This window comes from Aspergillus costaricaensis, assembly GCF_003184835.1.
Source record: "Aspergillus costaricaensis CBS 115574 unplaced genomic scaffold BO79scaffold_68, whole genome shotgun sequence".
Classification (NCBI taxonomy): domain Eukaryota; kingdom Fungi; phylum Ascomycota; class Eurotiomycetes; order Eurotiales; family Aspergillaceae; genus Aspergillus; species Aspergillus costaricensis.
Genome location: NW_020291868.1, coordinates 1 through 12,893, shown reverse-complemented (window position 1 = coordinate 12,893; position 12,893 = coordinate 1). Strand labels below are relative to the sequence as shown.

The 12,893-nt window shown below is 52.0% G+C and overlaps 7 protein-coding genes across 7 annotated transcripts; 3 read left to right on the top strand and 4 right to left on the bottom strand.

The window, feature by feature from the left end:
* The first annotated feature begins 1,335 nt into the window (after positions 1-1,335).
* Positions 1,336-2,298, top strand: BO79DRAFT_74170 (uncharacterized protein). Its single transcript, XM_025689679.1, has 2 exons — positions 1,336-1,794; positions 1,966-2,298. The coding sequence occupies exons 1-2, from the start codon at positions 1,519-1,521 to the stop codon at positions 2,194-2,196; spliced, it is 507 nt and encodes a 168-aa protein (XP_025533811.1). The 5' UTR covers positions 1,336-1,518; the 3' UTR covers positions 2,197-2,298.
* Positions 2,299-3,027: 729 nt separating this feature from the next.
* On the bottom strand, positions 3,028-4,102 carry BO79DRAFT_249109 (ribonuclease P Rpr2/Rpp21/SNM1 subunit; the record flags this gene model as incomplete). The annotated part of the gene is made up of 2 exons (XM_025685755.1): positions 3,028-3,368; positions 3,511-4,102. The coding sequence occupies 2 exons, from the start codon at positions 4,100-4,102 to the stop codon at positions 3,187-3,189; spliced, it is 774 nt and encodes a 257-aa protein (XP_025533810.1). The 3' UTR covers positions 3,028-3,186.
* Positions 4,103-4,325: 223 nt separating this feature from the next.
* BO79DRAFT_212164 (ATP-dependent RNA helicase SUB2) lies at positions 4,326-6,885 on the top strand. The gene is made up of 5 exons (XM_025683153.1): positions 4,326-4,788; positions 5,389-5,799; positions 5,852-6,212; positions 6,263-6,520; positions 6,573-6,885. The coding sequence occupies exons 1-5, from the start codon at positions 4,542-4,544 to the stop codon at positions 6,616-6,618; spliced, it is 1,323 nt and encodes a 440-aa protein (XP_025533809.1). The 5' UTR covers positions 4,326-4,541; the 3' UTR covers positions 6,619-6,885.
* A 291-nt stretch (positions 6,886-7,176) lies between these two features.
* Positions 7,177-8,302, top strand: BO79DRAFT_291520 (histidine phosphatase family protein; the record flags this gene model as incomplete). The annotated part of the gene is made up of 4 exons (XM_025689010.1): positions 7,177-7,469; positions 7,565-7,828; positions 7,938-8,162; positions 8,236-8,302. The coding sequence occupies exons 1-4, from the start codon at positions 7,294-7,296 to the stop codon at positions 8,300-8,302; spliced, it is 732 nt and encodes a 243-aa protein (XP_025533808.1). The 5' UTR covers positions 7,177-7,293.
* A 160-nt stretch (positions 8,303-8,462) lies between these two features.
* Positions 8,463-8,795, bottom strand: BO79DRAFT_162044 (DASH complex subunit HSK3 family protein; the record flags this gene model as incomplete). Its single annotated transcript, XM_025679051.1, has 1 exon — positions 8,463-8,795. One exon carries the CDS (start codon positions 8,793-8,795, stop codon positions 8,463-8,465), a length of 333 nt encoding a protein of 110 aa, XP_025533807.1.
* Positions 8,796-9,084: 289 nt separating this feature from the next.
* BO79DRAFT_74115 (uncharacterized protein) lies at positions 9,085-9,506 on the bottom strand. Its single transcript, XM_025689677.1, has one exon. It carries the CDS (start codon positions 9,424-9,426, stop codon positions 9,178-9,180), a length of 249 nt encoding a protein of 82 aa, XP_025533806.1. The 5' UTR covers positions 9,427-9,506; the 3' UTR covers positions 9,085-9,177.
* Positions 9,507-9,869: 363 nt separating this feature from the next.
* On the bottom strand, positions 9,870-12,893 carry BO79DRAFT_74135 (ketopantoate reductase family protein). Its single transcript, XM_025689678.1, has 5 exons — positions 12,535-12,893; positions 12,244-12,364; positions 12,147-12,187; positions 11,656-12,085; positions 9,870-11,593 (listed from the first exon to the last, which is right to left on the bottom strand). The coding sequence occupies exons 1-5, from the start codon at positions 12,566-12,568 to the stop codon at positions 9,970-9,972; spliced, it is 2,250 nt and encodes a 749-aa protein (XP_025533805.1). The 5' UTR covers positions 12,569-12,893; the 3' UTR covers positions 9,870-9,969.

Below are 12,893 nucleotides of genomic sequence, written 5' to 3'. Positions count from 1 at the left end.
CAAGCCTCACGGGTTGGGCAGCGCAACGAGTCTTACTCTTTCCTTTTGCCGAATAACGAGGAGGCCCAGTAGTCGGCCTGAAGTATGGGGTGTGTGGATGCCGGCGTCGTCGATGGCGGTTGAAGAAGCGCTTGGTGCGGCAATTCGGAGGAGACGGTTGGTGAGGTGCTTTTGTCAGCTGTACGGACGCAGAGCACAGATAGGGCTTGAGGGGAAATTGATTGGAGATTAGGAGTCGCCTCGGTAGAAGGATTCGAGTAGGATAATATGAAGGTGGTAACAAGATGATTGGGTGTCTGAGAGGGGAGGAACGGTGGAGTGGGAGAAGAGCGTTTGGAGAAGGACGCGATGCCGTCAAAATTGCGGGCGGGCGAAGTTGAGAGAGTTCCTTGCCTGTTTGGGGGTCACGCTCCCTCCCTTTCTTTCCAACACTGCCGTTCGTCCAACAATCGGATGATCCTGGTTGACTCTCTCCTTCAAATGGATTGATCGATTGGTGTAGTACTATATCCTGAGTTGATTGTCAGTGCGATTGCAAGTCAGTGGAATTAAGTATATCGCATCAGTCAATCTTTCCCGTGTCGGTCAGGATATTGTTCGGTATAGAAGGTCACCCCGAGTGCTGCTACTACACCAACACAAGTACCTCCTCTCCAAGATTCAGGTACCCAAGGGTCAATGAGGAGAACAGGAACGTCTGTAGAATGAGATACGGTGCATAAAAAGACCCCCACGGCCTGGTCTACTCACCAACTGTCCTGAATCTTATCATTTTCATCGTTGCTTCTTCCTGTTCAACCTTGTCATTTCTGTTTCCCCTCCGAACGGGTTCCCGCACCTCCATCTTTTCTATCTACACTATCCTCCTACTAACTAGTACAACCTCTCTCTTCCTTGTATTCTCGCCCGCGACAATTTTTGCTCGCTCCTCCTCCTCCTCCACATTCCAGCCAACTTCCGAGGCTGACCACTGGCCCGTCCTTCTTGAATCGCTCGTGCCAGGCTCCTCCTTGAAGATCAAGTCAATAGCATTGTCGCCCGTCAGTGTAACCCCCGACCGACTCACGGGGGCTACTTTCTTCGTTCCTTTTTCTCTGTCACCAACGATCCAATTATCGAGCCTTGTCCCCTCTCTGGCTTCCCTCATTTGACTTCCAATGATACCTTAATTATTTCTCTCAACGGGATTATCATCCACTTCGGGAACTGACAAGACTCCGTCCATTGACCGGGTCTTGATCTGTTTCCTCTTTCCCTTCTTCCCTCCCCCCCCCCTCCATCTCATCCCACGGGTCGTGTCTATCCTTGCCTGTTTTCACCTACGACATTTCTCTCTTCCCTCCTTTTCTCCCGGCTCTTCTTATACTTCCCCTCTCAGACGCTCGTTCACGAGATCTCCCTCACCTGCGCATATCGGTTCTCATCATGAACTTCGGTTCGTTCAATCTCCCCACCACGAGATCGACCGGCGCTTCCTAGACTGTTGTCGCGGTAGGAGCATGTCTCTGCCGGGACCAAATGTCCGTATCAGCCTCGATTCCCGACACTTCGCTTGGCCTCACCTCCTCCGAGATCCAAATTCTGAGGCAACAACAACAAATAGCGCTGCAGGGCGGCCACGGTGCCAATGGTGTTTCCAGGGGCCGAGGGACCGGACGCACCAGCAACTCCAGTTCGCGCGCCGCCAGTGCCGCCAGCAGCCACGGTCGTTTAATTCTGGATCCTATGAGCCTACGGGCGCTATCGCAGCAGTTGGATGGTTTGCAACAACAGATTCGCAATCGCCTTGATGATGTAGGTGCTGCGCTTTCTTCATCATTCTCTACATGCCGTTGGAGGTCCACTCCTCTGCTGTTCCGTTGTTCTCCCTTTGATATTGTCTGCTACAGTGGCCCTGGCTAGCATTGCTTCCCTTCAATACCTCTCCTGATGATCGCCTAATATTCCGACACTAACACATAGTAGCTGGAAGAGCAAATGCAGATATCTATCCAAAGCACTTACGATCGCGCCGGCAACGTCATTCGCAATGCTGATGCCGAGATTGCCCGTACCCGTTCCATTTTAGCCTCAATTGACGACTTGGAGAATGAGCTTGCGAAGATCGGGCATATTAGAGAAATCGTGAAAGCGTATCGTGGACGTATAGAAGGTCTCGATCAACGCCTGGATCAAGCCGCCCGCCGGAGACACTGAGATGCCAACCCTCGCGATATGTTCCTGTCCACACTCCAACACACCATATACTCTCGAACTTCAACCCTCAAACCTTTCTTTCTACTCGGATTACCCTAGCGCCATTACATAGTCATTCTGCCCCGGAGGCTTCCCTACATTCGAATTTCCTTTATCGGTTGACGACCCCACGGTTGCTTATACGCCCCGTTACTCGTCTAACCTTCACTGCGACCTCGGAGGTCGATGACGGTCATTGCAAAAGAAAAACCTATCCACAAAACGACGGACGAGCCACACTGTGCTCGACCGACGAACAAATATGTGTTCATAAACCAGTTGTGTCCTCGCGGACCTTGTGTTATTATAACTATGCTGCCCAACGTTCTTCATGCTGATTCTGATTCTCATCGCAGAGGCAAGGGTTGCTTTTTGCTCTTTTACCTTCGTCTGTGTATTTGGAGAGGACTGCTGTTTAAAGATCGGGATATCGGCCTCGCGGCTATTATTGGCTTCCAAAACTACCCTAAATTGCCGGGGTAATAAGGTGTTGATAGCGTTGGTATACCTCTGCATTTATCGTCTACTTGGAGTGCGACTCCCTCTCATCTCATGATTCACGTGTTCACTCTACGAAGTTGATGACGCCGCTGTTCTTCTATCATGTTTCGATTCCCCGACGAGCATCTATCCTGTCTGTTTTGTTTTGACTGAGCGGAATCCATTTGCGATGATATCACCTGCGTTTATGTTCGTTGAAATCTGTTATTGAATGTCAGCTGCCGAAAGCAACCTGTACCATGGCTCTGTCAATACCGGTTGACAACCTAACCATCAGGCAGCCTGAAGCATGTTCCCTTTTGATCAGTCACCGCCTGATATGCCCAGGAGGATACCCGGATGTGGAAGCTTCAGCGGCAAGTGTTGTATGTAAATATATTGTCCTTCTTTCGTTGAATTTCTCAATGCATTTCTGCGCCTCCAAGGCCTTGTCGATATGTGGCGGACATTTCATCTCCTGCGCCAGATACTATCGAACCTGCTGCGTGTGGCGCGCGCCCAGTGCTCATCCATCTCCCGACTTGTGGTGCCATACATGTTTACACCAGGGTACACGGAGGTTGTTTTGCTGCGTAGAAGCCTCTTCGCCCTCGCCCCCTCATACCGGTGGATATCGTTTCCGGTCCCAAAGACTGTAGATAGGTCAACAGCCAGAACCGATCGATCCATGAGGGTGGGCTACTTCGCATCCGCTGCAAATTGAGGGTAGGCGACTGACGATGCAGGGCAGATGTAAGGTGGGATAACGGATATTCGTGATATGTGGTCAAGCACCCGCCATCACTTCATCCTTTTGCTCCTCCTTGGGCGCTTCTTTCCGCCGCTCAGACAACTTCTTGCTCCGCTTGTCCGTTTGAGGGAAGCGCTTTTCCGTCCCACACGTAGAACAACAGACAACTAGAACATCCGCCCATGGCTTCTTGCAGCCGCGGCTGGCGTTTCTGATGTCCTGCGTGCAGGTTACTCCAGGAATCAGAAACGTGTCGCAGCGCTTGCAGAAAGACCTCTTGACGTCGATGGGTAGTCGGAGCTGTGACTTGAGAGAGACACCGCGCATTTGCGACATATAGACTCGAGAGAGTTGAGGCAGTCGCTGTGTCGTCGATGGACTAGTCGGCTCATTTGCCGGTGAAACATCAGGTTCCACCATCTGCGGTACTATGCGCTCCGTTCCTTGCAATTTGGCGCCATCTTCTGCTTCATCCATTTGATCGTTTTGTTGACTGGCGGACAGCTTTTGCGGGGATGGTTTCCCTATTGTTTGTAGAAAGGTGGCCGCGTTGTAGAGATAATCGATCCGTGCGCGAATGTGGCTGTGCGCACCACCAGCAGAATCTTTCTTGCCCTTTGCTTTGGCTTTAGCCATGATGGAGAGGCATGTAATCACCTGAAGTATGTGAAAAGAAATTAATTCACATGGAGGCAGCGGGGGAGTCTAAGCTTCTCGAGCAGCCGTCCGGCACTAACCCGATGCGGCAAGGAAGTTGGCCGCCGGTGACTAATGGACTCGATTCACGTGACTGGGATCTCGGAGGCTCAGCCGCTTCCATCCCTTCGCGCGTCGACAACCTTCTCTTCATCTCCATCGTCTTCCTTCGCGCTTCGACCTTTCCCATCCTCAATTCATCTCACAACAGTTACGAGGAGGATTTCGCATCGTCTTCGAACTAGATATTCGGCTTGCATAGCTTTTCACCCCCCGTTTTAATCTTAACGACATCTACCCAGGCTCGATTGCCTTGGGATAAGACGCGACAACAACAGAGTTTTCTCGAATACTTCCTTGATCAACACCATCCATCACCATGTCTCACGAAGAGGATCTCATCGACTACTCCGACGAGGAGCTTCAGACCACTGACGCGGCGGCCACCACCGCTGCCCCCGCCTCTAACGGAGAGGCTAAGAAGGGCGACTTGACGGTTTCTGGCGGCCGTCCGGACAAGAAGGGTAGTTACGTCGGTATTCATTCGACCGGTTTCCGCGACTTTTTGCTCAAAGAGGAACTCCTACGTGCCATCACCGATTGCGGTTTCGAACATCCATCGGAGGGTTAGTCTATCACGTATTCTTTCCCAAAGCTCCCTCCATTGCTCCATGTTCCAACGTCCGTCCATCTCCGCGGGGGAAAATCCATAGTCGTTCTGGGGCGCCCATTTCGCCTCCGCTTGCGGGCGGCATGAGGATGTCTGTTTCGCGTCATACATAAGACGAGTCGCCCTGCGGCAGTAGTGCATCTACAGCCTTATGCTTGTTTGCTTCACTTTACTCTGGTGAATTACGGCAACACCATGCTCAGGGGATACCACAGATTGGTTTGTTCGCCTGCAGAGATTCTGAACGAATCGTGGTTTGCTTCCGAAGAAAACGGGTCGGACGCTTCTCCACCGTTCTCTGAATTGCAGCCGTCCTCCTGCCGCCTGCGGAAAAGAGCTCTGAACAAGATGTCTTACTGCAGCTGACACAAATTTCGACTGTGTGCAAGTTCATTTGACTTTTGTTGATTGGTGGAAGAACATACGGGACTATAATGCATCCCTTCGGACTCAAAACCTCGGGGATGGACGGACGCTGCGACGCGAATTGCTTTTTCTCTTTCTCAAAACTTATGGGTCGAGTACAAGTCTAACATACGGTTCCGCCTCACTACAGTCCAGCAAGTCTGCATTCCTACCGCTATCCTGAACGTCGATGTTCTCTGCCAGGCCAAGTCTGGTCTCGGAAAGACCGCGGTCTTCGTTTTGACCACCCTGCACCAGCTGGAGCCGGTTCCTGGCGAGTGCTCTATCCTTGTTATGTGCCACACCCGCGAGTTGGCATACCAGATCAAGAACGAGTACGCTCGTTTCAGCAAGTACCTTCCCGATGTCAAGACTGCCGTCTTCTACGGAGGTACCCCCATCCAGAAGGACGTTGAGTTGCTCTCCAACAAGGAGTCCTACCCCAACATTGTCGTCGGTACTCCCGGTCGTCTGAACGCCTTGGTCCGCGACAAGAAGCTTTCTCTGCGCAACGTCAAGGCTTTCGTTCTCGATGAGTGTGATAAGATGCTGGACCAGATTGGTGAGTTTATTTGCGTCAGGTTATCTTACGTTGTACTGATGATTTGTTATAGACATGCGTCGTGATGTCCAGGAGATTTTCCGTGCCACCCCTGCCGACAAGCAGGTCATGATGTTCAGTGCCACTCTTTCTCAGGATATCCGCCCCGTGTGCAAGAAGTTCATGAGGAACCCTCTCGAGGTCTACGTCGATGACGACACGAAGCTTACGCTGCACGGTCTGCAGCAATACTACATCAAGCTCAGCGAAGCGGAGAAGAACCGCAAGCTGAACGAGCTCCTGGACAGCCTGGAGTTCAACCAGGTTATCATCTTCGTTAAGAGCACCCTGCGTGCGAATGAGCTCGACAAGCTGTTGCGCGAGTGCAACTTCCCCAGTATCGCGGTGCACTCTGGTGTCAGCCAGGAGGAGCGGTAAGAATACTCGTTGCCCATGTCGTTGGCTATGCACTAACGGTTGGTAGTATCAAACGCTACAAGGAGTTCAAGGAATTCAACAAGCGTATCTGTGTCGCCACTGACGTGTTCGGACGTGGTATCGATATTGAGCGTATCAACCTTGCCATCAACTACGACTTGCCGGCTGATGCTGACTCCTACCTGCACCGTGTCGGTCGTGCGGGTCGTTTCGGTACCAAGGGTCTGTCGATCTCCTTCGTCAGCACCGAGGATGACGAGAAGGTGCTCAAGGATATTGAGAAGCGCTTCGAGGTTGCCCTTCCGTAAGTACAGACCGATGTTTACGAGCATGTGAACGAAGCTAATGAGTACTAGTGAATACCCCGAGGGCGGCGTTGACTCGAGCACTTACATGGCCTAGATGATTGGGCCTGTGCTCGCCGGAACAGTATGTAGCAGGAGAAATTGAGTTGAATTTTATCGCAGGTTTTTCGTCTTCGGTTTCCTTGTTTCCTTTGGCGTGATGGTTCGGTTGCTATTTAACATGTCGCTTTCTGGGAGGCACTGGTAGGGAAGGGAACATCTGGAGGATAAAAAGCGTACTAAATGATAAGGATAATAACTAGATGCCTGGGATGTGTCTTGGGCCAGTGCCTCTTAGCATGACAGTGTATTATCAAATGTTGCGATTATTTTGATTAGGACTGCTGCTTCAGATTGACTCAGATGTGAGCCAGTAGCCAGTAGGATCACATACCAGCAGAATCCCCCCTCCATGTTACAAGCAAACAAAAGAAACGAACACCTCCGTTGCAACATAGACAGCCAGCCCATCCACACCCGGAACCCCCACCCTATCGATAAGACCGAACAAGCAAAGACCCCCAAGATCCCATCTCACTCACCGACCCCAAAACCTATGACGCAACCAGCCAGCCAGCCAGCACAACTTACCCTCCCCACTACTCACCACTACCACCAAGTCAATCAATCCCCCATAAGCCTCACCTTCTCAATCCCTACAACACACCTACACACCCACCCAATCTCCCCTCTTCCGCCCCCCAAAAAACCCAAGAAATAAGAACAAAGAAAAATGACCCCCCGCTGCTTCATAATCCGCCACGGCGAGACCTCCTGGTCCCTGAACGGCCGACACACAGGCACGACGGACCTCCCACTGACCGAAAACGGCGAGAAACGGATAAAAGCCACGGGGAAGGCGTTGGTCGGGAATGATCGGTTGATTGTGCCGAGGAAGTTGGTTCATGTGTATGACACCACCACCCTATCTTTTTTGTATTCGTGATGACATGAATGGATGGCGTGTGAATTGAGATACTGATGGTGTGTGGGTGATGATGTAGGTATGTATCGCCGCGCGCACGGGCCCAACGGACCCTCGAACTACTCGAAATCGGATGCAGGGAGAGATTACCCTGGAATGAGGCGCGGAAGTCTGAGGACGAAGAGCCGATACGTACGGAGGCGAGGGTGCAGGTTACGGAGGCCGTTAGGGAGTGGGATTATGGGGAGTATGAGGGGTTGACTAGTAAGCAGATTCGGGAGATGAGGAGGGAGAGGGGGGAGGGGGAGTGGGATATTTGGAGGGATGGGTGTCCTGGGGGAGAGTATGTTATCCTATCTATCCCTTTTCCTCTTATAATAATGATTGCGTTATGGAGTATGGTGATGGTGGTGGTATTGAACAGCTAAGCTAACTGACATCGGTGCCACTAGATCCCCCGAAGACGTGATCAAGCGTCTGGACGCAGTGATCGCAGAGATCAGAGAAAAGTTCCACAAGCCCTGTTTCGACGGCGACTCTGCTTCTTCCACGGGCAAGGGCGATGTTCTCGTCGTGGCTCACGGACATATCCTGCGTGCGTTTGCGATGCGGTGGACCGGGAAGCCGTTGACGGAGACGGCGCTGATTTTGGAAGCGGGTGGTGTGGGCACGCTGAGGTGAGTATACCATATACCCTCTGGGCGTTTGTTTCCTGTGCATGTTGCTGACTGACTGACTCTCCCACGCCAGCTATGAGCACCACAATATCGATGAGCCGGCTATCATTCTCGGTGGAGGGTTCGTAGTCGATAGCTGAGATGGCGGACTACCTGTAGAGAATCTCATAGTTAGCAAATAGAACGAGAGAGAGTCAATAGAGAATTGTTAAACACTCACTTTACCAATACCCTTGTGCCAATAAATTCATAACACATCCATGAAGAAAGGTTTTCAGACACCCCAAATATCTTCTCCTCTCAACCCTCTCTCTTTTCCTCATCACCAGCACTATCCCCCTTAACACCCTCCTCTCCCAACACCTTCGCAGACCCCATAAACAATGCACCAACATACCCGCCCAGGAAACGCATATCCTCGGCCTGCACGGCTGTCATCCTGAGCAGATTCTCCGTGTCTCGGAGATTAGCGTTCAGTTGCTCGAGTTGATTATGCAGGTTGGTGTACTGGCGCGTCTTGGCCATGGACATGGAGGAGCTGCCCATGGAGGAGGAAGGGCCGGCGGTGGTGGAGGCGGGGAGGATGGAGTGTCGGGGGAGGGATTGGGAGTGGGTGTATTGGTGGGAGGGCATTGTTGTTCCTTATCGATAGTATGTTGAAGGCTATATTGGGTTGGTTGGGTGTACTCGGTGAGGTGAGTTGTAATGGTGATGTGTTAGAGAAGGTAATGGGAGAAGCTGCAGATAGAGGGGATTTGTTTACCCCCGCGGTCATGTAGGTCACGTGCATGTGTCTCCGGCAACAATCACAACTATCATTGTATACCATCAAACTATTCCATTCATCATACAAGTTATACTATTACTGTTCCAACCGATTAAGTCTCGTTTATTGTCAACATGTTCTAATCAATGGAGCAGTTGCCGCGCCGACATTCCCGACGCAGTTCCTCTCACTAACACCCGGTAGGAACATGAACCCAGCCAAATCAAATCAATCAATCAACAGAATAAATCAACCCCTTGCTCTTTTTATGCGCCAGAAACCGGACCATGAATGAGAAAGATGACAGGGTGGTGGGATGTTCGCGCCAGAGCCCATACAGAACAGCACAGAACAGCTATGGAAGGAGACGGCCAAGGAAATCAAGTCAAAGGAGGGCATGCGTGTCAAACAAAGCAGCGGAGATGGTAGGGAATAGACAATAGGACGATGCGCCGAGCTAGGTAGTGTACAACACTGGGTCTTGCAGAAACAAGGCATGTATGGTGTGTGTCTGGCAATGAACGTCGGTGGTATAGCTGTGGAAAGTCAAAAAAAACGTATTTATCTGGTGGAGCTTCATGCTCATGCTCATTAATGTTCGAGAATGCCGTGCAACTTGAGAGGAAAAAGAAAAAGAGATAATCAAAGTCAAGGCAAATCACCACATGCAACAATCATGCATGCACGCACGCACGCGCCCGCCCGACCACTCCGTAGTGGAAATCATCAAACGAGAAAGTGAGAAAGTGAAAGCCCCTATGTCCCTTGGTGTATATGTAAGAAAGCCGCAAACAACAGACAATTGACATGGAGTCTGTGCCCACCCTCCTTGCCAAAGCATCTCATTAAAAGTATATCCTTTATAGAAAAGCAAAAGCAATACGGGTTAAGGGCGTCCCAAAAGCATGGAAATCACCCACCCGACTGGAAAAGGGAAAAGATGGAGACGTTAACGAAACCAGTCGTGTCCATAGCAGTCAGCGCCAAGGCATGTGCTCAGCGACTTCGAAAGAGAGACGAAGGAAGGACGGGCTTCGCGACTCAATGAACGGGCGCTGCAGCTGGCTGCGCGCCGAGGCTGATCTGGCTGCTATGGGCAGAGGTCTCGGAATCGAGGTTGGCACTAGCCCCGCTGTCACCACTCTCCGCGCTGGCGCTCGCACTTCCTGTCAGACTTCTATGCTTGGGAGTGCCCTTGGCGGGATACGGTTTGCTCACCCCAATTTGTTGTTCAACCTGCTGCGGACCTACCGCATTGCCATGCCCAGGAGGATGGCGAGGGACTGGCGCTCGCATGTGTCCCGGAGGCGACGGGTGGCCGCCGTTCGGAGGCCCATGAGGTGGGCCAAAGTTCTGGTCTTGGGCAGTCGCTGGGCGGCCCATTCGCGGACCAGGAGGACCACCGAAAGGAGCGGCAGGAGAATGGCTATTCCTCCTGCTTTGCGGGTACGGATGAGGAGGGTAGTCGCCCATTCGGCTGGTAGTCATCGAGTTGGTCCGGGAACCAGCAGCCATTTGGTTTCGGTCAACAGACCCGTACCGGTTCGACGAGTAAGCCATCATAGGGTTGTCTAGGAGAGAGTCATGGAGGCCAGGAATTTCCTGCATGATACGGTCACTGGCGCGCTTCCTGTTTCCTCCAAAGTAGCGGCTGAACGTCCCTGTTCTACCACCACCGCCGCCACCACCCGGGCCAGTGCTCGAAAGGAGCTCGGGGTTCTTGCGGATCTGACTAGCACTGGGAAATTTCTTTGTCCTCTTTGATGTGATACTAAGCATATCAACGTTGTCGGGGTCGATCTGGGGGACCAAGCTAGTATCCATGGGATCGAAGTAATCGTCCTCGTCCTCCTCATCGAAAGAAGCCGCCTTGGAAGGCGGAGGTCTGCGGGGACCACGACGCATATGCATCTCTTGCTCTCGAAGCTGCAACTCCCGCTGGCGAATGGCCAGCTCGCGTTCTCTCAAAGCCAGTCCAGATGGTCCGGGGCCTGGCGGAACGTCCGGATAACCATTAGCACCATTTGCAGGCATACCCTGATCACCCGCATCATCATAAACGACCAGATGACTGAACTCCTCAAGGCCTTCCAGAGACGGTTCACGAGGCATCCTAGGCCCGCCAGCCGGGGGCTGAGCGCTTGGTGGTCGCGACATTCCAGGCATCGGAGGTCCACGTCTCGGTGGGGGCATCATCATGGCGGAACTCGACCGTCCGGGAGGCGGGCGCATAGGACCATTTCTGGGGGGAGGAACCGAAGACACCCGGGGCGGAGGCTGAGCCAGGGCCGGAGGGGGAGAGTCACGAGGTTTGCTCAGATTAGTGGCATTGATATGGTGCAGCATTGCATAGAGGGTCTCGACGCGTGGGAGTTTGACATTGGACTCCGTTGCCAATTTGATGGGAGAACCGAGATACGTCTCAATCTCCATGGGACGCCGAGCCTGGAAATCCTGGTACATAGTGTTTGGTGTCTGGATGGTCGTCATTTTCTCCATGGTCTTTTGGTTAAAGTCGCTGGGAAAAGAGCAACCGTGTGCTTTCGCCAAATCGAGGAGTTCGTCGATCACGTCCGATATCAGCTGACGCACGCCGACTTTTTCTAATAATTGCTGTACATTTCCAGAATCAAACATAACGCTGGCGGGGTAGAAGGCGATCGGACTAGAAATGCTGTAGTTAGCAAAAACTCGATATCCTCGTAAGCACACAGGAGGATAATTCACCCTATAATACGTTCAAACTGTTCTTGTCTGATATTCTTCGATACTTTGCAATCCACCTGGCCCGAACTCAGAGTCATCGCTAGCGCCGCAGCCATGTCGGTCTGGATGGAAGAGGGAACGTTGGAGTTCTGATTCGTGGCACCGACCCATATTTCCGATGAGTTCAGGTGCTCAAACTCGCTGGCTCCGATCTGAGTGATTTCGACGCCCGATACAAGCGAAAGAACGACGTTTGTGGGGAACCGTTGTTCCAAATGCGATTCGACACCGAGGGTGTTGGTTGTGTTGACCAAGATGCAGGTGTGCTGAGGGGTCACAACGGACTCTATTACCGCGGCCAGGTCATAGACATCGGGCAGAGCCTTGACGCAGAGGATTACATAGTCGTATGCGTTCTCTCGTGATGCTGCTTCTTCGGGTGTCCGAACAACTATCGTATGATTCTAATCAGCACACGAGCGACGGATGTGTGACAAAGGGACAGAACTCACCATGGCGTGGCTTAAACCGTTCATTTCCGAACGCTTTCGACCTAATCATTCCCCGTCAGAACCTTGCCATGTTATGAGAATGAGCGACCAGCCATACTTGAAAGACACGCCGTATTGAGAAACTGCCTCGTAGCCCGATTTCCAGACCAGTGTCACGTCGCAGGAGGTTGTCGCCTGGAGCCTCCAGGAAAGGAACGCCGAGATGGCATTGCTGCCCACTAAACAGACCCGCGTTAGCAGACGACCCATGATGGTGTTTAAATTCAACGTAGTCTAGGAGTCTCTTGGATGGCAGCGACCGAGTGGACCAGCAAATCATCCAAGAACAAGGGTTGTCGGGAAATGACGATAGATGGTGTGGTTTTCTGGGCAGCGGCTGAGCACTAACCTGACAGAATGCGCAAGCGCGGCGGAGGAGCCATGATAGTCGATCAAAATGGGAAAGAAGCGATCGGATCAGCCAGTACGCGGTGGTTGTGGAAAAAAGCAATGGACCGTTAGACTGGAATTAGGTATCTCCTGAACCACAACTAGAGGCGCGATTGACGCTGCCTAACCACGGAACGAAGGGACGCAATCCGACGACGACTGAAGCCAGGGTTGATGTCGAGATCGATCTAATAAAGGACACACGCGAAAGGCGCCAAGGACGACGATAACGAAAGTAAGGGGAATCACAAAAGGAAGACTTGACAATAGAAAGGGAGATTCAAATAAAGACAAACGAAAGGAGGTATGGTTCAACCG

Coding starts and splice junctions, on each gene's coding strand:
- BO79DRAFT_212164 (XM_025683153.1), top strand. CDS start 4,542: ATGTCTCACGAAGAGGATCTCATCGACTACTCCGACGAGGAGCTTCAG. Junction 4,789..5,388: donor TTTCGAACATCCATCGGAGG/GTTAGTCTATCA, acceptor GCCTCACTACAG/TCCAGCAAGTCTGCATTCCT. Junction 6,213..6,262: donor GGTGTCAGCCAGGAGGAGCG/GTAAGAATACTC, acceptor AACGGTTGGTAG/TATCAAACGCTACAAGGAGT.
- BO79DRAFT_74115 (XM_025689677.1), bottom strand. CDS start 9,426: ATGCCTTGTTTCTGCAAGACCCAGTGTTGTACACTACCTAGCTCGGCG.
- BO79DRAFT_74135 (XM_025689678.1), bottom strand. CDS start 12,568: ATGGCTCCTCCGCCGCGCTTGCGCATTCTGTCAG. Junction 12,188..12,243: donor CAATACGGCGTGTCTTTCAA/GTATGGCTGGTC, acceptor GGGAATGATTAG/GTCGAAAGCGTTCGGAAATG. Junction 12,086..12,146: donor ACGGTTTAAGCCACGCCATG/GTGAGTTCTGTC, acceptor ATCATACGATAG/TTGTTCGGACACCCGAAGAA.
- BO79DRAFT_74170 (XM_025689679.1), top strand. CDS start 1,519: ATGTCCGTATCAGCCTCGATTCCCGACACTTCGCTTGGCCTCACCTCC. Junction 1,795..1,965: donor TTCGCAATCGCCTTGATGAT/GTAGGTGCTGCG, acceptor AACACATAGTAG/CTGGAAGAGCAAATGCAGAT.